At 41.6% G+C, this 24,475-nt stretch overlaps 1 protein-coding gene across 1 annotated transcript in view; it reads left to right on the plus strand.

The window, feature by feature from the left end:
- The window catches only part of Cht7 (chitinase 7), a 127,758-nt gene that overhangs the window by 68,444 nt on the left and 34,839 nt on the right, over positions 1–24,475 (plus strand). The window contains exons 3-7 of the mRNA XM_076810373.1: positions 1,045–1,205; positions 6,939–7,176; positions 12,927–13,106; positions 13,240–13,363; positions 16,702–17,011. Coding sequence (XP_076666488.1) covers positions 1,045–1,205; positions 6,939–7,176; positions 12,927–13,106; positions 13,240–13,363; positions 16,702–17,011 — 1,013 coding nt within the window. The remainder of the gene's footprint in view (positions 1–1,044; positions 1,206–6,938; positions 7,177–12,926; positions 13,107–13,239; positions 13,364–16,701; positions 17,012–24,475) is intronic.

Genomic DNA, 24,475 nt, shown 5'->3' on the forward strand with positions numbered 1-24,475 from the left:
AATATTACTGCTATTATACTGTAATACTGCAAAGTAATATTATCCTGATTGCGTAATTTAGTTTTATTACTGTGATATGACTGTATTTTTGCCCATTTTCTTCTGGTAAATTGCTTGACCGTTTCCGTAGAATCTACAAGAAAAATATAAAAAATTACTAAGTTGAAAATTTTCAACTTTGTGGCTTACTACGTTTGAAGTAATAAAAAACAAGATGGCGGAAGGGGGAAGAATTTTTATGGCTGCCGTTTGGCGGACCGGTGACCAAGCTTTAAGCAAAATGGATTTGGTAGAGTTTTTGACTAACTTGCTGATTTGGACTTTTGTCCGGTTTTTGAATACAAATATTTCTACGTCCGTACAGTCGCCAAGAAAAAAAACAAACACGCATTTGTCACTACAGTGCGGTCCCCATAAATGATCATTTGTAGTTGCCGGGGCGAATGAGAGACTGAGAATGAATGAGAGAACGCCGTAATTTATGGCTCTCATTCATTCTCAGTCCCTCTCACTCGTCGCGGCAAACATCAAAAGCTAGTCAAATAGTTTAAACGTTTCAAAAATTGAGCACGGTCGGTCCTGAGACTTGATCACTTGTGGAGATAAAACCGCACATCTTACGATTAAGCTGCTGCTCAGGCGTGTTTGTTTTCAAACTGAATATTGATATTGTAACGTTCTTATCTGACAAATTTGGGACATCCACTTATAAATTATATGTGCTTTAAAGATACATTATTATTAAAAATTAAAGATACTAACTAATCGTTAACAATATAGAATATATGTATATTGTAGCAATTGTTCCATGGAAGAATATTTTTTTACAATATTACTATATTTGTACTAGTACTATATTGTTATTTTTATGACAAGTTTTCGTGGTACATTAAACTTGCAGTGGTTTATATCCCAAGAACGAAACATTTTGTTGATAATTCTGTTTTTGTAGTACAAATATGAATTATTATATCATAAATACAGATATATGTCTTTTTGTAAATGAGCACACTTTAATAAGTTTAAACATATTCGGCCGTGCAGGTGCGAGGAAGAGAACCCGCAGGCCTACAAATGTCGCCGCATCGAGTTTAAATGATCAAGAAGTTTCGGCTAGTGTGAATAGATTCAAGGTCACGCGTAATCGCATCAACAACAAGAACAAAAAGAATGAAATTCAGACCAGCAAATCGGATGATTATAAGGTGAGTACAATTATTTTTGTCACTTATATCTGCAAAATTAAAAAGTAGACTTTTCTTAAAAGTGTTCGATGTGTGAAAATATGACTTTCAAGTCAGTCAGGCCTTTCCGCGTAATCGTTTCTAGCGAGCAAATTTTACCGAACCCGTCCACCGGTTTAAGCACTTCCGGAGAGTTATGAAAGCCTCGGGACCAGGTGTGATCAATTTTGGAGACGAGTAATGTATTCGCCCTGAGAATTCGACAATGAGAATGAGAATGAGAATGAGAATGAGAATGAGAATGAGAATGAGAATGAGAATGAGAATGAGAATGAGAATGAGAATGAGAATGAGAATGAGAATGAGAATGAGAATGAGAATGAGAACGGGAACGGGGACGGGGACGGGAGAGAGAGAGAGAGAGAGAGAGAGAGAGAGAGGGAGAGGGAGAGAGAGAGAGAGAGAGAGAGAGAGAGAGAGAGAGAGAGAGAGAGAGAGAGCACGCGACAACGACATGCCATAAATTACGGGGCCCCCTCACTAGGGTGGCCCTTGGAACTGAAGGTGCGATAAAATGTTGGGACACCCGCTAATTGTATTCCTTTTGGTGTGCTAAGTAGGTATGTAAAATTGCGGCATAATCACATTATTCTGAACCATGCTTGAAGAAGCCTAAAGTCACGATATACTATAACCTTCTGTTATTTATTTTTATTTTTTTGTCCACCTTAAGAAAATAATCGTTCACATGGGACAGAGGTTGCTGGAATCCATAAATACTTTACCGCCATTGTCCAAAGACTGAACAAATGGAAAATTTTTACCACCTTCGTTCTTCCACCACTTAAAGATATCTTAACGATATTATCGATATATCGTTAACTATTAATAAGTTATCGATAAGATATCGATATTCAATAGCCCCAACTCCAGTTCCATCACACATTTGCTTACATACAGGATTGCATATTAAAAAACCAGGTGTTTGCAAGATCGCAGTTTCGTTCGAAACTTTGAGCTTCTTGAGGCACGGTTTACAATTGTTTGATCGAGCCGAAAATTTCCACACATATTTATCACACCAGAGGGAAATAAATCGGGGAGCGTCTTGGACCGAATTCTTAAATTTAAAAAAAAAAGTCATTATAAGGGACATCATATCCCTCACTCATTCTCACAATCAGTTCGGCTCACTTGCTGTGACAACTATAAAAGAGTTAGTGGGAATAGCGGATGATCATACTTGGAGACCGGGCACTCGGTCACTTATGCAGAGAGCACTATACAGTGTATCCCAAAATAATGGGACAAACCGAAACATGCAAATTCGTTCTCAGGACATTAACAGTTGAATATTAGCGGTGGAACTTCAGGTTAAGTGTTTAAACTAAGGATAAGGGCCATTCCACTCCAACTCGACGAGTTTTGCACCTAGATGTCAGGGATTTTAATAATATTGAAATATATTGTAGTCCATATGAAATAAGAGGGCGTTTAAGTCATCATTTTTCTAGTTTCGAAATTATTTAAAAAATACAAGCCCTCAAATAGTTCTTGATTAAGTTTTTGTTATATTCCGTAAGCCATTTTTGTAATATAAATAATAAAAATATTTTTCTTTCCGACTTTGTTCTTAGTCATGATTTCAAAACTTTTAAAAAATGATGTCCTTATTGCACGGTCGTTCCTCTATACACTTATTAGGGCTATATACAGGGGCATCATTAAATCGTGTAACCAACGCTCGGGCGAACAGGTAAAATTGCAACAGCGCCTCACGAACGCATTCCACTACAACCATGCACCGGCCCGGCGCGGCGTTCGGGCAACTGTCAGCGACCGTTGGACAGCAGTGATACCTGAGCTTCAAACATTTTTGGATGGTCCCTTTCAAATTAACGTCGCAAAGAGGTATTTGGAATTTCTCGGCCGAAGTTGAAGAATTGGGGGCCTTTTTCGTATAACTTTTGAAATATAAAAGATATCGGAATGGAATTTGCGTCGAAAAATGAGGAAGAATTATTCCCTCTTACTGATGGATAATTTAATATATTTTACGTTTAATTAATTTTTCTCTTATCAATTTTTTAACCATAATTGTTGTGAAAAGCTTTTGCAAAATGTTTCTTTGATACTGTATTTAATGCTCTTTTTAAAATTCATGGTGTTGATAAACAATAGGCTAGTTGTTTCTGTATCATTACTTTCATAAATTGAGAAAATAAATTTTTCTTCAATTATATATTAGTTCTGCAGACCTCAAAATTTATTGTTTTGATTTTCTTTTTAAGGGGTAACTAATAGGACGTGTGTTTGATTATAGCGGTGTTCGAATTTTTTTCTAGAATTTTTGTGTCTGAATGTTTTAACCTTTTAACTTCTCAACGCTTTTAGCTAAAGGTCTTAGCTTTTACACACAGTTGGCGAAAAATCTGTCCGTACAGGGGTATAGCGCCGCGGTCAACCTTGTCGTACCTAAAGTTTTTTAAATTGAGACGAGTACGAGAGCAGTCGACATTGTTTTCAAACCTCATTACAGTAATCTGGGATGCGGGTGGTAAACCGATCATAAAAGCGGAGCGCGCGGCTCTGGTACCTGGGCCGGGAAATTCCCAATAGCTCTTTGCGACATTAATTTGAAAGAGACCATCCTAAAATTTTCGAAGCTCGGAAATCACTGTTGTTCAGCGGTCGCTGGCAGCCCTCCGAACGCCGGGCCGGTGAATGATTGTAGTGGAGTGCGTCCGTGAGGCGGTGTTGCCATTTTCGTCTGTTCGCGCACGCGTAGGTTGCATGAGTAAATGATGACCCTGTACACGCTTCTTTAATTGGCGGACACTCTAAAATTGTCATCAGGGCATGACACCAAAGGGTGCGGTGCGCCCGATTCAAGTAGACTACGCGACAAGACGCATCAGCCAAAATATAATGAGAAATGTTGTAAACTATGATTTCTCTTTGTATGCAAGTTTTAGGTGATGTTAAAATTCTCCTCGGGTGAAAATATGTAGAGCCTGTTACTGCAGGTATGCAGAACACTATAGTACCTCATTATAGGGGCTATTAAGGGGTTATACCTAGTCAGGCCGCCGAAAAGAGGCGAATATTTGTGAATTTTTTTGAAAAGCGGCGGCTATTTAAATTTGAAATCCTGATTTTTTCGTAACAAAATCACGCGGAAAAAATCAGGATTTCAAATAGCCGCCATTTTATTTTAAATTAATATTTCGGAAAATCCTCTCCGTCAATCGGAAGATACATTAATATACTAACGAAATCTTTTTTGTCTATTGATTTTAGATAATCTGGTTCCGAATGGCAGTGCTCACCACAAAACCAAATTTTTAAAAAGGCTTCTTGGATGTGGGTTGTTACTTTATTATTAACGTAAATATTTTCTACGAAAAAATTACCAAATGTTCTTTTAAATGTTGCTCTTTTAAGTGCAAAATGTTCTGTAAGAACATATGCTTCCGTTTTTAAAAAAATCACAAATATTCGCCTCTTTTCGGCCGCCTGACTAGGTATAACCCCTCAAGAAGCAACAACTGATTATCTTCGGCAAACGGAACGGTCAATCGGGAGGTACATAACAAAAATATATACGGGTCGAATCTATAACCTCCTCCTGTTTGAAATCGGTTAAAAATAAGAGGATATCAAGGGATTACGTTGAAGACAGTTACATCTATTGTTACCAATCAGTTGTTGCTACAATATATTTCAACATCGTGAAAATCCCTAACATCAATGTACAAAAGTGGTCAATTTGGCATGGCATGGCCCATAATGGAGGCCGGTACTAGCAATGAGACTTATTCACAATAAGTGTTGAATCCCTTCCATGGTGAACACTTAGGACCTATTTCTATCTGTGATTTTGCCTCATTCCCGACCTCACTATTTTCCTGCTGTTGGCTATACAAGCCTTTGCCAGCGAATCTTTCTAAACCTGTAAAGTTGGAGCATACTCAGAATACTCGTTACCTTCAAGAAGCGAAACGCATTTGACTGGTCACCGGCCTCGGAGGGCTTACCTTACTTACCAGTCGACCTGGGATTGAGAAATGTAGGGGCATACAGATTTCTTTTGAAAGAAGGTGACGATTCAGAATCGAATAGGTAGATTTCTCGGCTTGACTTTGGAGCGGTGAAGCATCTCCGAACAGATCAACTGTTAGGTGCCTTTTATATCTCTTGACAATAACAACACAGTGGAGCGAACATCGCGACAGTTTTTCTGCACCGACAACGCGTGAACGGATATACACAAATCTGTGACTCGACAGTTAGTCTTGAGTTATCTACAACAGGGATGCTTAACTGGTAGCCCGCGAGCCGCAGAGGGCACCTCCGCTTTGCTGCCACACTCAACGGCCCTGCGTGTGTGTGCTTGATAATACAACTGACTATACAGTGGATATAATGGAAACAATGGGTTTTAACGAGTAGGCAGGTCTAGTGTAATTCAATGATACCCTTCAATTTTGGATGAAGTAATAACGAATAAGAGATAAATTTTGTAGCAGCGTCTCTGAAGTCAGTGACTCAGTGCAACAGTGGTTTTGAATATCACTGTTCGACCCCTCGCCTGTGCTGCCCCGTGCGCACACGGATTGTCGGTTTTTAGGCATATCTTTAAACAATTATAACTAACAAACGAAGCCTAAACCCCAATATCATTATTCTTGATTTTCGTCCTAGTATGGTGTCTAGAAACACCCCATAAATTGTCTCCCAACAGTAGTCGAACATCCTGTATAGTTGGAGTCTGGTAGGAATGGAGGGGGCCGTTCAGCGTGGCAGCGACGCGGAGGTGCCCCCGGTGGCTCATGGGGCACTAAGGTCGTCTTCAGATATATTGGCCGGTGAGTTTCGTGAGGGGTATTCTCCTACCACACCGCTTGCCTGCCTCGGTACTCCTTTTCTCAACGTTTTCTAACTCGCTCTCGTTCCATCTCACTCTCGCCTTCGCAGAAAAAGAGTGAACTAGAAGTGGTGGGGATAGCACCAAGGTTCTGACGTGTAGGCCAAACCGAGTTCTTAGCGTAGAAGTACATACATCAGAATAGGTGTGCGTTAGGTCCGAAAAAAATTAGCACTTTTATTGGTCAGAACATTGATTCTTTCTCGATAACAGCCACACGGCTTCGTTCAAGCGGAGCCGAGCAGCGTTCCCGTTACCCCACCATACCCTTCGGGGGCCCAGCAACTTCAAGTGCCAATCCACGGTCGTCAGGTGGTGGTGGCTGATTTCTCCTCGCGCGCTGCTCGCGAAATAGAACTCACCGGCCAATATATCTGAACACGACCTTTGTTAAGCATCCCTGGTTTACAAAGCAAGTAGTAACATAAACATCTGCTGTGAGCAAAGTGGCGAACATTTATTTCTTAATGAAATTCTGTGCTGCACCTTTATTGCCGCATCGTGTAGAATGAGAGAAATTATCCAATTCGCCGTGGCAACAGTAGAAAAAGCGGAAGGGTTAGCGATCACCTTCTTTCGAGCCAGAAACCCCCTTTTGGGACACTATGATACCTAACTCTTACAATTAGACTCGCGGATTTATTTTGTAAGATACACCTGTATAACTGTATACACTTATGTTAAAAGTATTTGGGAGTATAATGTGAATAGTAGCAGCAAAATTATGTGCTTGTAAATAATTTTATTGGAAATACTCTATTGTCAAAGACGATGAACGGAAATTTAATAAATAAATGAAAAATGTGGTACTACTTTAATGTTTTCAGCTTGTATGTTATTATACAAATTGGTCTCAATATCGTACGAAAATTGGGAAATTCCTACCCGAAGATATTCAACCTGACTTGTGCACGCACGTCATTTTTGCGTTTGGTTGGCTGAAGAAGAATAAACTGACGAGTTTCGAATCGAACGATGAAACAAAAGAAGGGAAAATCGGATTGTATGAAAGGATCATTAATTTGAAGAAAGCCAATCCTTCTCTGAAAATTTTACTCGCGATTGGTGAGCTTTCAATATAAAATAATATTTACTTGTTCCTATTTCTATTTCTTTTGCATTCAGTATTATTTGAGCATGAATACATGTTGAATGTTCTAAATCTATATTCTCTGAATCTTTCCCATTTATTTGAAAAGTTTAACAAATTTATAATAATGAACGAAGAAAATCACCATTTTTCGATTTAAGCAATTTTTTCGAAAGAATTTTTCGATTTCAAATTTTGGCTTGAAATAAATACTTATTTTCTAATTGTCTGCAAAATGCTTGAATTATCAGGTATGTGGAAATGTTCTGTCGCTTTATTCGCTTATCATTTGTAATATTGGAATATAAACATAAGACGCAATTAATCAATGATATAATGACCATTATTTGTTATCATTCTTTGCCACTTTTCGGGTTGCTTATAAAACGAACTTACCTGTAAGTGAAGTTCGATCGCAATTATATGAAGAAGCTTCGTTCGATGAGATTACAAAAATAGTATTCCCTCCGTTCACTCTAGATGTTATAACGTTCATATTTTAAAACAAACGAACCGGCTTACTTCTCCCGTTTTCTAGATGTCGACTTCATATGTTTAGAGTTGGTTTAAAGTTGCTATGTTCTTATCAGGATGTGAGGTTCTAGACAAAAGAATGGGGAAATCCTAACGAACCCTTCTTCTCGTGGGTGAGACTGTAATCTCTTTGAACGAGGCTTCTTCATATAATTGCGATCGAACTTCACTTACTGGTAAGTTGGATTGATCGTTTAATTATATTTCGCCCGCTTCGTTCTCAAGATTAAAAATGTAGCTGTTTAGAAAGAGAGAAATTTTAAAATTCAAATTTTTATTTGAACAAGCCTGTCTACGTGGATTTCACGAAGTATATCTATGTTTGGTCCTGCATAATCGCCGATGCACACCCATATCTACCTGGCAATACCGGTCTATTGTAAGATCTGGCGAAGGTCCGAGAGTCCTCTAAGAAGTCTTGGCCCCCGCGGCGGCCTAGGTTCGTGGAGCGCCTCAGGCCCATACTATATGAACCGCGCGTGGCGCATTGGGGCGACACCGTATCAATAGGTTTCCACATCACCCATGGGGTTACTATCCCCTGTAGGCCTATTCCACTGTGTCGCGCGATAAAAAATGGATTGGAAAAACGCGTTTTACTATCAAAATTTTAAATATGTTTGGGGAAACTAGATTTTTGCGCACGTTTAGACGTGCTGGGCAAATCTAAAATATTAACGGGGAGGCTGGACGATGTTGTACATATCAACGTTGAAAGCGAGGAATCGTTTAGCTGTGTGCGCTGTTCTGTCTTAATGCTACGCATTTTCGAAATTCCTAAGTTTGGGGCATGTCGATTCTTCCAATGTTTTGAAGAATTCGGCTCCTTTTTCTTCCCTCGTTTTCAAAGAATTGTTCGTGCTGCAGATCGCACAGTTCTTCTTGATGCTCGAGGGCTTGTTCCTCGATAGGGGATAGTAACCCCATGGGTGATGTGGAAACCTATTGATACGGTGTCGCCCCAATGCGCCACGCGCGGTTCATATAGTACGGGCCTGAGGTGCTCCACGAACCTAGGTCGCCGCGGGGGCCAAGACGCGCAGCGGGAGAAAGGAGGCGTTGCCTTCGAAAATCAGCCGCTGCGTTCACTTAAATCCCATGTCTGTTTTACAAGGAGACCGCACAGGTTATGCAATCGGTTCTGGAATGAGACTGGGTGGACATTGTAGTGCACACCTAGTGTTACAAAACCGTAAAGGGTTTTTGTACAGTGGGCCTTCGTTTTCGAGAAATTTGAGTTCAAAGTTTTGCGCGACAGTAGTATTTCAGTCGTGCAAACATTCTTAGCAAGCAACGGTCGTAGCTGCGATATTAAGATGTTTGGCTACGGTGCTGGAGGTCTTCGGTTCGATTCCTGGTTCGCGCTTGTTCTTTTTTCTTTTTCTTTTTCTTACCGTAGTAATGCAATGGCTGCACCTAAAATTATTTTGCGCTGTAACGATGTTAATAATATATATTATTACAATAATACTGCACACAAAGTACAAACATAATACAAGTGCAGATATAATATAAATATAATAAAACCGCAAATTACAAATAATATCAGTGCAACAATATTACTGTATACGACTATCCCTACGGTCAGATATGACCGGAGCTCTAACTGCCGTTAAAGTCTATTCGATAGTCTGCAGCCCGCGACGTCTCCGGCATATTTTTTAAATATATAAAAGCACTCACACTTATAGACGTAGTAAATTTAATACATCATCGATAATGATAATAATATTAATATTGTTGCACTGATATTATTTGTAATTTGCGGTTTTATTATATTTATATTATATCTGCACTTGTATTATGTTTGTACTTTGTGTGCAGTATTATTGTAATAATATATATTATTAACATCGTTACAGCGCAAAATAATTTTAGGTGCAGCCATTGCATTACTACGGTAAGAAAAAGAAAAAAGAACAAGCGCGAACCAGGAATCGAACCGAAGACCTCCAGCACCGTAGCCAAACATCTTAATATCGCAGCTACGACCGTTGCTTGCTAAGAATGTTTGCACGACTGAAATACTACTGTCGCGCAAAACTTTGAACTCAAATTTCTCGAAAACGAAGGCCCACTGTACAAAAACCCTTTACGGTTTTGTAACACTAGGTGTGCACTACAATGTCCACCCAGTCTCATTCCAGAACCGATTGCATAACCTGTGCGGTCTCCTTGTCAGTCCCATTTAGTAATATCGAGATGATAGATAGCCTACTACCTTCCCAAATGTTGCCTCTACACATCTGTGAAAACCGCCGTTTGCAAGTTTACACGTTACAAACACAATAATACTTTCCGCTTTATATATGTAGAGAAGATGACTTGTGCACACACGGTACGAGGATTTGCTGTGTACAGTATTTTCACACTGAAAGTTCGCGGTTTTCAACTCGCGCGGTGGTGAGCATTCAACGTCAATGGGTGTGTACCTACTATTCTGAGCGATAGTTTCTCCCTCCTTTCTTGGCTAAGGCGAGAGCGAGTCAGCGTGACTGAAAGCGAGCGAGGAACGGTACGAGACAGACGACCTGTTGTACTTTGTCTTGCTTCGTCTTTCAGAAGGTTGATACTCCGTCGGACATGCAAAGGACGGAATATCAGGCGCCCGAAAGACATAGCGCGTTCCTCGTTCGTTTTCGGTCCCTCTGACGCGCTCTCGCCTTCCCAGGATAGGAGTAACCGGAAGTGGTGGGTATCTTGGCGGGGGAAGCGTTCTTAGTGGGGGAAGCGTTTCATACTTCCGTTACACCCGAGAAAACTTACGCTACCGCGGCTAAAGAAGTTTCACTACAAAAATATGTACCTGATTTATTTATTTCAACGTTTAATTAGAAATCAATGATATGTATAAATGTTTCTCCTTTTTCTATAAGGATTTTGTAAAAAATACGCACATATACAGTAATCTGCAGCTACAATAATTAATGATATCAATTAGGGAAAAGACGATACAAAAATTTATTCTGGAACCGTTTCGGAATCGATATAGAATCGAAAAAATAACGGTTATGGAAGTGATATGAGGGGGATAATTGGAACCGTAACCGAAACAGATAGTTGGAAATTTCGGTTCTTCATAACAGTTATTCCGAATAAAGGTTCTTCATAACAGTTATTCCGAATAAAGGTTCTTCATAACGAATATTAATTATGAGTGAGTATAGCGCGGATCAGATAAACGCTGCGTCAGTTTCGGGCGGGTAAAAATCGACGCTGACCTGTCTAACTCGGCAGTGGGTACGGCTGGCGGCTGGTCAGGGCAATGGAATGACGGACGGGGAACGGGTGGTTTGACTCGAGATATCGGCCTTTTTTATATGATGGAAACCTCAGACAGATACTTCGCTCCTTCGGGGGAAGGAGTTGAGGTTATGTGGGGCTTGCACCCACTAAAACCACTATGGTGACCATCTAAGGCAGAAGGGGACGAGCAAGAAAAATGGCTCGAATTTCACGAGATACACCTGGCGGTGATTCTTTCGCCACACCGCGGTGCACCGTCTTCCAAGATCGCCGATCCTCCCGCCGATTTGCCAAGAGTTGGTCCTTCCCAAGGGTCGGAATATTGGCCTGTTGCAGACCTCTGGCGTATGGGTATTTTTCCAATAGGTTCACTCTTTCATCTTTATAGATTCCATTTATATACCAATACCTACCTCGGTTTGTTACAGATCGATAGATGGAGTTTTATTACCAACGCTTTAGATGCTAGACCTAGAGGGTATTTGCCTAAAATTTCCTTCACCTTACTTCTCCTTATTCTGTTTATCCCCTTTTCCGTCTAAAAAATAGGTATTGCTGTCTATCCCTTCTCGATATACGTCATTGATTGAATTATATTATTATTTTCGTGTACACTAGATGTCATTCGAGCGTCTGTGTGTCTGCCAATGTTGAGAAAATATTGAGAGAGAGACGGAAAGAGAACTCTGTTCTGTTCTACACGCACGTTGTGCGAGCATCGCGCGTCATAATAATGTCAAAATCTCGTTTAATCCAATCGTCTTACAATCTCAAACACGAGGGGAGGGGGGTATATCCAACATGGCAGTCCGCTCATCGGAGCACGTGGCTCGTTCTTTTTCTTTACCCTTTTGTGTTTGATATTTCCTAACACATACCTACCCTGAGCTTCCTCGGGTCCAAGTATTGCGTCCGGCTTCTCTTGCCTGGCTTCGCTGCCCGGCTTCGCTGCCCTCCACAAAGCTTGACTAAATTACTATCCTCGGAGGTGTCACTATCCGTGTCCGATCTGTTGCCTTAGCATCTCCATTTGTTCTTGTAATTTCTTGAACTTTTTTGCAAAGCTTGTATTTCAATCTTTTCTCATTTCCGTTTGGCCATGCTGAACACCTTCGCACCAAATTAGAAATTAAACTTTCACTCAACTTCTTTGCGCGTGTTTACTCTAATGGTGTGGTTAGATCAAACGAACGAATGCTTGTTTGCTCCCCACTTCGACAAAATAAACGAATAAGCATAAACGAATGCTCCTTTAGACTTGAATTTTGTTGAAGAAGGGGGGGGGGGCGACGAGCATTCGTTTGTTGGTCTAAACGCACAAATACGAAGCCGGCGCGGCGTACCGAAATAGGAGGAAGTTAGACGGTTTGTTTGTTTTAAACTCTGAACGTTGTGACATGTAGCGTGAACACAGGAAATACTATTTTTGTAATCTCGAGAACGGGACGAATGAAATATAATCTAAAGTCTCTCTACACACTCTAATTTTTAAACTGTTACAATGTTTTGCGTCGAAACGGTGCGTTTGCGGTACGTGGTGTCTTTTGAACTTCTCTTCTTCTTAATGAGCAGAGCACATTGATGTAAAAATGAATTAACATTAACTTCAATGTTATAAACAATTTTGCGACAAGTTTTTTTTACAAATGTCCACCAATCCAGATTAACCCTTGAAAGCAGTTACCATTTTATACACTCTGTACATTCTTCACGGCTCAATTTTACGTGTAGAAATGCTGAAATTGTTCTATAATCAAAAGTCTTTAGATTCTTGTGTCTCTACAATAAATCGGGATATATCCTGCACCAACCCGGGGCTTTGCCACTAATTGATGCTAAATCATGCTAAATGAAAGCGACAGAACTTTATCACAGATCTAATATTAGCACGTCAATATGTAGAGTAAAAATTGCAAGCATGTTATTATTAATGATTTTGATTCAGGTGGTTGGTCGTTTGGCACTCAAAAATTCAAGGACTTAGCTTCGACGAGATTTGCGCGACAAACGTTCATCTATAGCGCAATACCATATCTACGAGATCGAAATTTTGATGGTCTTGATATTGACTGGGAATATCCCAAAGGAGGAGACGATAAAAAGAACTATGTTCTTCTGTTGAAAGGTAAATCTAAATTAAATTAATAAAATGTCAGATTCGAAACATAAATTATTCGTGTTTATAATTACTTCAATGGTTATCACAAGCTACGATTACTTTACTTTACTCGATCACTACTCAATTGAAATATTTACAGAGCTTCGTGAAGCTTTCGAAGCGGAAGCTCAAGAGAAAAAAATGCCGAGGCTTCTTTTAACTGCCGCTGTCCCGGTAGGCCCCGACAACGTTAAGAGTGGATACGATGTTCCAGCTGTAGCAAGGTAATCAGTTTTAATTTTAACACTTTGACTGGTGCAGAGTTTCAAAAATTGGCAAATTTTGAAAAATTTCAAATTCCTGAGTAGTTACTTCTACCGGGAAGATTTATCTAGCCAGCCCCGCCCTTTGAACACGTGCCGACACTAATGACAATTTAAACTTCTATATTGTTTGTTACATCTTCATGAGAGTCCTGCAGATGTATAGGTGAGGTTTTTTCAATAAGAATTAGGGCCATTCTTAACTATGTGACGATCGGTATAACAAGAAGTGAAAGAGAGCCGTTTCTTTAAAAAAAACTTTATTCACGCTACTATTGGCATTACAGTTTTTTACCGACCCTGATAGCCAGATCTGGCAGCAGAATCTGACGTCAGAACTGCAGCAGTCTGTGTCCGTATTTGGCTGCGTTCTGATGTGCAGAGCCTGAGGTGCAGTGCCTGATGTCAGATGGACAGCAGATCGACAGGAGATTTCGCCGTCTGCTAGGCACAGCAACAGCGCCATCTGAGATCCAGAATTACCAAGCAATTGCCTACAGATGGCGCTGTTGCTGTGCCTAGCAGACGGCGAAATCTCCTGTCGATCTGCTGTCGATCTGCTGTCCATCTGACATCAGGCACTGCACCTCAGGCTCTGCACATCAGAACGCAGCCAAATGCGGACACAGACTGCTGCAGTTCTGACGTCAGATTCTGCTGCCCAGATCTGGCTATCAGGGCGAGATAAAGGTTTCTGCACATATATCAGTTCGGTACTAGTTCCGTACCGCCAGTGTCAGGTTTAAAATATATCGTTGGCTTGTTTTGAAATGAAGTAGTTCACACTTGTCAGTTCCGTATCCGTAAAGTGATATTGCGGATGTCTCTTCATATACGTCAGTTCCGTGCCGTCAGTGCCAGTGTTAAAAAATATCGTTTCCTTGATTTATAATGGAGTAGTTCACACTTGTCCGTGTCAATAAAATCAGTGTCAAATCAGTATCCGTACCCAGAAGTTAAAATTTGTTGGCCACGATATTGTGACTTTTCACTCACACTATCTTGAAATCGCTGGAATGAGGTCTTGTTTTTGACCGTAAAAAGTTTTCGGGTCAAAATTCTCAAACAACGCGCTTCGAGGATCCTAATCTCTAGAATCATAAACACAAACACAGCAATAGGCATTCAGTAATGGAAATACCAATTTCTATATTTCGTATTAAATTTATTTATCATTTACATTTATCGGGCATTTTTACCGTTCCAGTCGTAAGGCTGGATATTCGATACTGCTAAGGCTCGAGCGTGGAAATGTTGTTTAGGCAGTACACCTCTGTGCGGCTTATCTTATTGAAATAAAAACAAAAGATGAACTCATCGAAAGAATTCGAAGATGTTGATCGTCAAATCTATCAAGACTTGGAAGACTTTTAAGAAGTATCGAGGCATTAAAGATTTCAAACCTATCAATAGTCAAGACTTATCAAGAATTTCAAGAGTTTTAAACTTCGAATCATGTTCGAAGTGATTCGAATTTTTCGTCATATACTACATATATGTATACAGGTTGATTCTCCAGCGACGCCTGTCAAGGAGATGCCGCCTTGTACTCCGGGGCGAGGTCAACCCTCCGCGGTACCTCACCGGGTTTTATGGCTTCCTTCCCCCAAAGGGGTTGGAATACCATTAAGAGATGATAAACGGCTAGGATGTCCGCATTTCTCATTAGATCATTGCGAAAACGACGCGAATCGATTCCTTATGTTTCCCCGATGAAACTGGCACTAAGAACGACGTAATTTGGACCATAATGAAGAAAATTCCCTGAAAAATTGATTACTGTCATTTCAAGTTGACTTCGTTAATAATAGTCCGATTTATATGAAATTTAGTATGATGTTCATTGGAAGAAATATAAGGAACTCATCGGAGTCACTTCCATATCGATACGGTACAGAATAAAGAATTATTTTATTTCTAAAGCAGGTATGAATCCTCGGCCGACTGCAGCGCATCGACGTCGGCGCCCCGCAGTCGAGGGTGAAAATGTGAAATATTTATTTCAGCGTATTAAGAAATTCTTTATTCTTTATCGTATCGATATGGAAGTGGCACCAATGGATTCCTTATGTTTTTCCGAAGAAAATCATACACAATTTCATGCAAATCAGACTATTATTAACGAAGTCAACTTGAAATGATAGAAATTAATTTTTCATGGAATTTCCTTCATTATGGTCCGAATTACGTTGTTCTTGGTGTCAGTTTCATCGGCGAAATATAAGGAATCGATTGACGCCATTTTCGCAACGACCTGATGAGAAATGCGGACATCCTGGACGTTTCTCACTTCTTAATGGTATTCCAACCCCTTCGAGGGTCGGAATCCATACAATTCGGTGTGGCACCGCCGGGGGGGGGGGTTGACCTCGCCACGGATTACCAGACGGCATCTCTTTGAAAAGCGTCGCTGGAGAATCACCCTGTAGATTCGAAGCGATTCAAAGTGCTTCAGATCCCATCACTAACTGCACGCCAGCGCTGCGTCCCTGAAGCGACGAAGTACATTCAACTCATTCGATTGTGGCTGCGTGTCTTCGATTAGTAGTCGACTTCACATAGTTGGCCTTTTTCGCGAACATATCTACAATATTCCGTGAACATAGTTTAGGGCAGGCTTGAGAATTAACTGCTCTTTTCTCCCGCCGCGCATCTTGGCCCCCGCCACGGCTGCAGTGCTGAGACACCTCAGGCGCGTAACACATGAATGTGTGACGCATTAGGGTGACAGTCGTATGAATAGGTTCCTACATCGTCCCATGGAGTACTATTATCGATGCGTTTTTTTGTCAATGATGTCCTCTGTAGGCCTATTCCAGTTGCCTTTGAAAATCGGACGCAAAGAGCAGTTAATTCTCAAGCCTGTGTTAAAGTAAACGCGTGTGTGTAGAATTTATAACTAAATACGTGCTTTAAACTAGTATTAACTATAGATTAATCAGATTTTGACTATTGGACACTAACTCTCTATTGGACAGCAAGTGTTCTGTATAGCTGTATAGCGGATACCGAGTCCATTTTGACACATAACATAGTTTTATTCACACGGTTCTTAGGATAAGCTTTTGTGTCGATTTTAATCTAGGTACGATGTAAAATTCTTATATGCTTATCACTTCATAGTGATATTAATCAGTAACATAAGTAGCCTGAGACTTAGGCTCTGTTAAAATGGACCCTACCTCTGCCAAACAAGGATATACCAAAACAGCTGGACTATAAAACCATACATGAAACAAATTGCTTGTGATGATAATCCTCATATTTAGTGATTTATTTGTTTATGTATTTATTTTTAGTTATTTGGATTTTATTAATTTAATGGCATACGACTTTCACGGTAAATGGGAAAGAGAAGCTGGTCACAATGCACCTTTGTATGCATCGTCATTGGATTCCGAGTGGCAAAAGCAGCTCAGCGTAGATAACGCGGCTTCGATGTGGGTTAGGTTGGGTGCCCCTAAGGATAAATTAATAATAGGCATGCCAACCTATGGACGATCATTCACTCTGTCGAACCCTGCGAACTTCCGTGTCCATGCACCTGCTAGCGGCGGTGGAAAGGCTGGCGAATATACTAAAGAATCTGGCTTTCTCGCCTATTACGAGGTATTTACAAATACTAATCTTCCACTTTACAGTTTTAATATTATTTCTACTTGACAGAACGTAACATATTGTATCGTGTGTCATGTTCTTCATATGGTATGTTTCTGCATTCGTTTAAAATATAAAATTAAACATTCTCGTAAAATTTCCGTGATAATACGGTTTCTATATTTAGTCTATATTAAGTCTATCCTTAGCGAAAATATTGTCCGAAATTTCGTTAACGAGATATTAACAAAACACCCAGACCAATCAAAGCGCGCGTCTTCCGCCCGAGCTCCCACTGCAGCGTTGCTACGCGTTAAGCGGCTGCGCTAGTACTACGAACGTACGAACAAGCAAGTCGGCATACATTGAAGGAAACCATGTTTCACAGTTTTTTTAAAGCAGAATCTTAAATAATAATTATTTGAAGTGACAGGACCAGAAATACGTAAATTTCGTTTTCAAATAACACATAAACGAAAAGGTAATATAATCGAAAATGTACAAGTGACCGTAATTCGTTATTGAGGTAAAAATCCCCACTTTAATAACGGCCAACACAATTAAATTTAAAAAATAATATTAAGTTGGTGTATGAATAAATTCTTTCCGACTAGATTTACATAATCAGTACAAAGCTACCGAATTTCTATCGCGGTGTGTTTGAGAATTGAAAAGAGTTGAGAGCTCGGGATGCCGGTAACGTTATGTTCGCTATTAAAGGTGCCACACAATATAGCCTATAAAATGAGCTGAGTCAATTTATTGTAAAATACAGTCAATGTGAGCGTGAGCGCGTTAAGATAAACTGAACTTCAGCCGTCTCGCGATTAGATTAATCTGCGAGGCGATTTGATCGCGAATCGCTACACCACCACGTGCGCGTCCTCCGCGGTGAATATACAATCGTAAAGCAGAGACTGAGCAAGAGCGATGCGTTAGCTGATCTATGCTTGATTACTGACGGTTGTTAAATGATACTCGTGAGAAAATGATTCGACACGCGAAACACGTCGTTATCTTAGCACTGTGCGAACAAGAGAGAATGCAAGATGATCGGTGTCGATTGAGCGTCGCCTCCAACGTTCTAGTAACCGATCGAAGCGGTGCGCTGATGGGCTCAACGATTGTAGATCCGCCGCCGCTTCCACTCTCCGGGAGGTGCTGCGATGAGAGTGAGTGTGGCGGTGAGTAGAACTACCACATTCCCAAACATGGTGGCATTCGTAAGCTGCCAGAGAAATGGCAAAAGGTAATTAACAATAATGCAAAATATTTTAATGATCAAACTGTGATTGTACCCTAGAATCCGAATATTCACTTCACTGTACGGCGACTAACAACACGTTCCATGAAAAATAAATTAAGTGATCAGTGTTAGTAGCCGTACAGTGAAGTGAATACATTATACAAGTTTGTGGAAATGAATTTTCACTTGGCGTTCGGAGCCGTGGGTGCAGTCGCGCAAATGCTTGTACAGCAGTAGTTGCGTCTCCGTTGTTCTGGGCATAAACCCAGAACATCGCGTAGTACTCTTGTGTAAAAAACATTTCTCTGACGCGATTGCTAACTCACTGACAGGATTTTTTCCAAGTAGCTTCCTCTATCCCCAAGTACTTTTTCTCGTTCCATTACGAGTTAACTCCCACCAGGATAACAGGCATTCGGTACAAAGAAGCCAGCACATTTTCGAAACACACGTGCTTTGCAGAAGTGCAACGAACGAACCATCGAAACAGCCAAAAATTCATCATGCTGATCGGCTTGAGCATTTCACTAGGATCACGGTTTATGACCGTATTGTCCCGCGAGTCTGCGGTAAAGAACGGTTTCCTAACGTTTTGGGTAATTTATGGCTTACAAGGAGACCGCACAGGTTATGCAATCGGTTCTGGAATGAGACTGGGTGGACATTGTAGTGCACACCTAGTGTTACAAAACCGTAAAGGGTTTTTGTACAGTGGGCCTTCGTTTTCGAGAAATTTGAGTTCAAAGTTTTGCGCGACAGTAGTATTTCAGTTGTGCAAACATTCTTAGGAAGCAACGGTCGTAGCTGCGATATTAAGATGTTTGGCTACGGTGCTGGAGGTCTTCGGTTCGATTCCTGGTGCGCGCTTGTTTTTTTTTTCTTTTTCTTACCGTAGTAATGCAATGGCTGCACCTAAAATTATTTTACGCTGTAACGATGTTAATATATATTATTACAATAATACTGCACACAAAGTACAAACATAATACAAGTGCAGATATAATATAAATATAATAAAACCGCAAATTACAAATAATATCAGTGCAACAATATTAATATTATTATCATTATCGATGATGTATTAAATTTACTACGTCTATAAGTGTGAGTGCTTTTATATATTTAAAAAATATGCCGAAGACGTCGCGGGCTACAGACTATCGAATAGACTTTAACGGCAGTTAGAGCTCCGGTCATATCTGACCGTAGGGATAGTCGTATACAGTAATATTGTTGCACTGATATTATTTGTAATTTGCGGTTTTATTATATTTATATTATATCTGCACTTGTATTATGTTTGTACTTTGTGTGCAGTATTATTGTACTAATATATATTATTAACATCGTTACAGCGCAAAATAATTTTAGGTGCAGCCATTGCATTACTACGGTAAGAAAAAGAAAAAAGAACAAGCGCGAACCAGGGAATCGAACCGAAGACCTCCAGCACCGTAGCCAAACATCTTAATATCGCAGCTACGACCGTTGCTTGCTAACAATGTTTGCACGACTGAAATACTACTGTCGCGCAAAACTTTGAACTCAAATTTCTCGAAAACGAAGGCCCACTGTACAAAAACCCTTTACGGTTTTGTAACACTAGGTGTGCACTACAATGTCCACCCAGTCTCATTCCAGAACCGATTGCATAACCTGTGCGGTCTCCTTGTTAGTTGGTTCCGCCTTGAAGCAGACGTGACCTCAAGGCATCGGAAAAGGGAAACAGGAGTGGTATGCATTTTCTTCTTTATAGCAAGTCCACGACTTTCTGCTTCTCTTCTCTTCGGACCTTTTCGAACCGATACGTGTGGTGTCTGCTGTCTATCTTTAGGGTACATTAGCAGTAAAAGGACGGAGCCCGGGCTTTTGTAAAAGTACATGGTAGTCCGTTCGTTACGCTTAAGGCACGTGTGTTTTGAAAATGTGCTGGCTTCTTTGTACTGAATGCCTGTTATCCTGTTGGGAGTTAACTCATAATGGAACGAGAGAAACTACTTGGGGATAGAGGAAGTTGCTTGGAAAAAATCTTGTCAGTTAGTTAGAAATCACGTCGCAGAAACGTTCTCTGCTTAATAAAATTACGCGATGTTCTGGGTTTATGCCCAGAACAATGGAGACGCAACTACTATTCTACGAACATTTTCACGGCACCGAACGCCAACTGAAATTTCATTTCCACAAATTTTTATAAGGTAGGAACAACACGTTCCATGAAAAATAAATTAAGTGATCAGTGTTAGCAGCCGTGCAATGAAGTGAATATTCGATACATTAACCCGGACGCAATTGACGTTGCGATCATTAACTTCGGGTGGTGTCGTATACCTGGAACCAGCTGTGCACTGGGCGCGTCTGTCGAGGACCCGGATCGGTTCAGTGCCATAGTGTCACAGGTTTTCAAGCTGCAGGTGAATTTCTGAAAGGGCCAGTTTTAGTTACTTTTCGTACATAAATTTTTCTTGGGGATTTTTAAACAGTCTTATTCATTATCAGCAACAGTGTTGGCCGTTATTGAATTAGGGATTTTTATCACAATAACGAACTACGATCACTTTTCGTTCATTTCCTGTTACATTATATTTTCGTCTGTACGAAATATCGTACGAAATTTTGTTAATAAACAAAAGGAAATTAGCGTATTCCTTATCCTCTCACTTGAAATAATTATTATTTTCGATTCTGCTTAAAAAAACTATATATTCGTCTTTTTTGGTTTGACTTGATTTTCCTTGATTTATCCTTTATTTATTTTTCACTTTAAATGACAACCAAAAGATGACGAAAAGTTCGATTTTGTATGTTACGACTTTTTCGTTTGTTATTTTGCGCGGTTTCCTTCGATGCATGCCGATTTGACTGTTCGTAGCACAAGCGCAGTCGCCTACCGTGTAGCCAACGCTATCGCAGGAGCTCGAGTGGAGGGATCGCGGTCTAATTGGCCGGGTTTTTTTTTGTTAATATCTCGTTAACGATGCTTCGGACAATATTTTCGCAAAGGGAATAGTTGTTTCAAATCACCCCCCGAATCATCCCTTTCATGGAACTCCACCACTTTTGGGACACATCCATAGTCTGTGTAAGAGTACAAATGGAGTAGGATTATTCATAAATAATGTCCTTGTCTGTGTGTATAACCAATTTTAATTTTCCTGCAAAATTAATTGACAAATTACAAGTTAAATACAATATTATTCGCTGCATACTCGTATTACTCGTTTGATTCAATTGTGCGATAAAATGATTGCACGCAATACTTTATGATTCCAATGAATTTATGAAACCGCCAGAGCTTGTTAAAAAATTTTCCATAACAGATCACGGTTTATTGGCTACCGAACGCAGAGAATTTAGCTATCAGCAATTGAGGATTGAGTCTAAAATCTTGTATGCACCGCTGCAACTTAATACCAGATGTTTGTAAATTACTTTATAACGCGGAGAAGACCAAATTTATCCAATCATAAACCTGCAATAAATGGTGGCCCATTAGTAAACTTTTTATTGTTCTCCTAGGGGTTACAATGTCCCATACAACCCTCTCCTTAACATTTTACCTTTACATCTACCTTATCCTAACTTAACCTATCTTAACCTATTTCGTTATCCTACCCCCGCCTTCATACGCACGCACACGCACCCTCCTACGCCTCTCGGACCTCCGCCTCCGCACGCCTCCCTTTCCACTCACAATCCTTCACTTACACCTCCGCCCCCCCGCCCACACACAGCTCTCCTTTCTTCCAATCTCCTCATCCACTCGTCCTCCTCCCCCTCATCACCCAACACCTCCATGACCGCCTCTTGGCACCCCCTCTCAAGCCCCCAACCTGTACACACCTCCCACACGTGCACCCACGACTCCTTCCCCTTCCCACACATTCTACACCTCCTTTCTCCTCCTTCTCACAATATCTCCCCGCTTTCATCTCATTCCCTAGCCTAAACCTCGCCACCCTCTTCCACCTATCCTCCCCCCACCCTTTCTTCAAATACACCGGCACCCCCACCCCGTTCACCCTCCCGTACCATTTACCTGCAACCCCTTCCTCTCCGCGTACTTCTCTAATATCCCTATCATCCCCTTCATCCAAGTACCGCCACATCGTCCGCGAAATCCAGTGCGTATACCCTTCTACCCCCAGCTTCACCCCCTCCAGCATCCCCTCCCCAGCTCCTCATCCATGTCCGCAATCAGGAGATTGAATATGGTTGGGCTCAGCGGGCATCACTGCCTTATTGTCCAAAACGTCTCCCCCTCATCCTCTTGTGGCCCACTAATAAGCCGTCATTACATGGTAAAGAAAACACTCGTGTTTACCACGCAATGAAGTTTTATTAGAAAGGATAGGGCTTGTGATAGATATTGTTATGAGATAGGGTCAGCAATAAAATGCGTGTAGCTCTATGGTCCCGATTGGCGTCTTCTCCAGGTTGGTGGAACCTCGAGGTTTTATGTGTCTGGAGGGTGTGGCATCGCCTGCTCTTCTGATTTTTTAATGGATTTCGAACGTTCCTATATTCTGCCGGAAATAGCGAGGTTCTCAATTGTATCTGTGTCACTAGAGCAGGTGGCGAGAAATTCTGGGGTTAAGGGTTTTTTCCGTTTTTTCGGCGAGCCCCGGATGTCCCTTATCCCGGAGTTGCTCAGTCGAGAGTCGTAACCCTCCTTAGGTTCTGGAACCCGAGTAACAGCCGAGCGCGGAACTCAGCTCTGTTGCTAACGACAGCATGAGTTGCGGGAGAATTGCAAGACTGTGAGTGGGACGACCTCACAGAACTGATGGGTCCGGCCTTGGACAACGCTGATTTGAGGCATGTATCGGGCCTCGACCACGATCGCTCGACAATCTGTTATATTTCGCTGAGTTCCAAGCGATGAAAGATAAGGGGAAGCATGGTCGCACAAAAAAATTGTGGTGGGGACGGTTCTTCCCAATTTACCCGGTAACATTTCGTTAGAATTTAACTGGGTATATACCACTGTACATTAAAAATGAACCTTCGTGTTTAGAATCATTTTCATCAGGGGAACCTCAGCAATCAATTCATAATACTTTCATAAACATCTGTCAAAAACATAAACAATTTAGTTTCCTGTACTGGATGTCCTAGCTGCCCTGCCTGTTTTGTTCCTTTCAATAGTCAAGCTCTAGACTTTTCGGGACCGAAGTGCCGCTCGTATGGAATAAGTTAAACAGTGGGGTCGATAGGTCGTTTGCGGCAAGATGGGCCCACAATTTTCACTTAAACTGTGGAACAGTGTGTATGGATTAAGGAAAACACGAAGCTCGTATCCTACTGAAGCAGCAAAATATAAACAGAATTTGAAGCTCGGTTTGTTGTTAAAACAAATATTCGGATACTTTTTTTCCTGGAGAAAATCCCTAACGGATACCCCGCCCCCATCGGGGGGGGGGGCGAGGTTATACTAGGATTGCACCCACTAAAAACTCCAGGGTGGCCTCGTGACTGGGGTGGTCCGCACGGCGGGGGGGGGGGGGAAGGGAGAGGACTTGGGCGAGATCCAAATAGAACAATGCGTTCGGCACCTCCCCCCCCCCCGGAGCATTGGTGCCTCTCCTGCCAAGCCCGCCCCACAATGGAGGGGGGGGGGGGCATCCTGGAGGGCGAGCAAGAACCCCCTCCGGTTAAATTCTTTCCGAAATATGATAGGGTGCCGCGATGGAACCACACATCGTGTCACCCCTCGCTCGGACCGCTGCTGCTAGAGGCTGGCGAGCCCCCACTCGTCGGACCTCCACGGTCCCGCAGGCCTGTAAACTGCAATAAAAACAGAAAGCCAGCCACTCGGTTGCTGGATCGCCATCCCCCGAAGCACGCTCCGAGACCTCTGTGCCTGGAGCTCCCACGCTATGGTCGGAGGTGCGCGGGGAGGGGGAGGGGAGCCTGTCCCGACCCCTGTATCTGCCCGGAGCTACTCTTCCTCGTCCTCCACGGGCACGTCCTCCAGTCTACTCTTCCGCGTGCACCTATCCTACCAGGGTACCCCTCCCATTCCCGCACCCTTGCCGCCTCCTCCTTCACGGACATATCTACTTCCGTAAAGCAGGATATGACGGTCCAATTCCCCTGACTCCTCGGCATACGCTGAACTAAGACAGGCATGTCGAGGTCTTCCATTGTGAGGTCGACCGGGTCCACGTCGCCAGAGTCGCAGTGGTGGCACCGCGGCGATGCCTCCCGACCGATCCAGAACAGGTACTTGC

The sequence above is a fragment of the Andrena cerasifolii genome, chromosome 4 (assembly GCF_050908995.1).
Source record: "Andrena cerasifolii isolate SP2316 chromosome 4, iyAndCera1_principal, whole genome shotgun sequence".
NCBI classification, from domain to species: domain Eukaryota; kingdom Metazoa; phylum Arthropoda; class Insecta; order Hymenoptera; family Andrenidae; genus Andrena; species Andrena cerasifolii.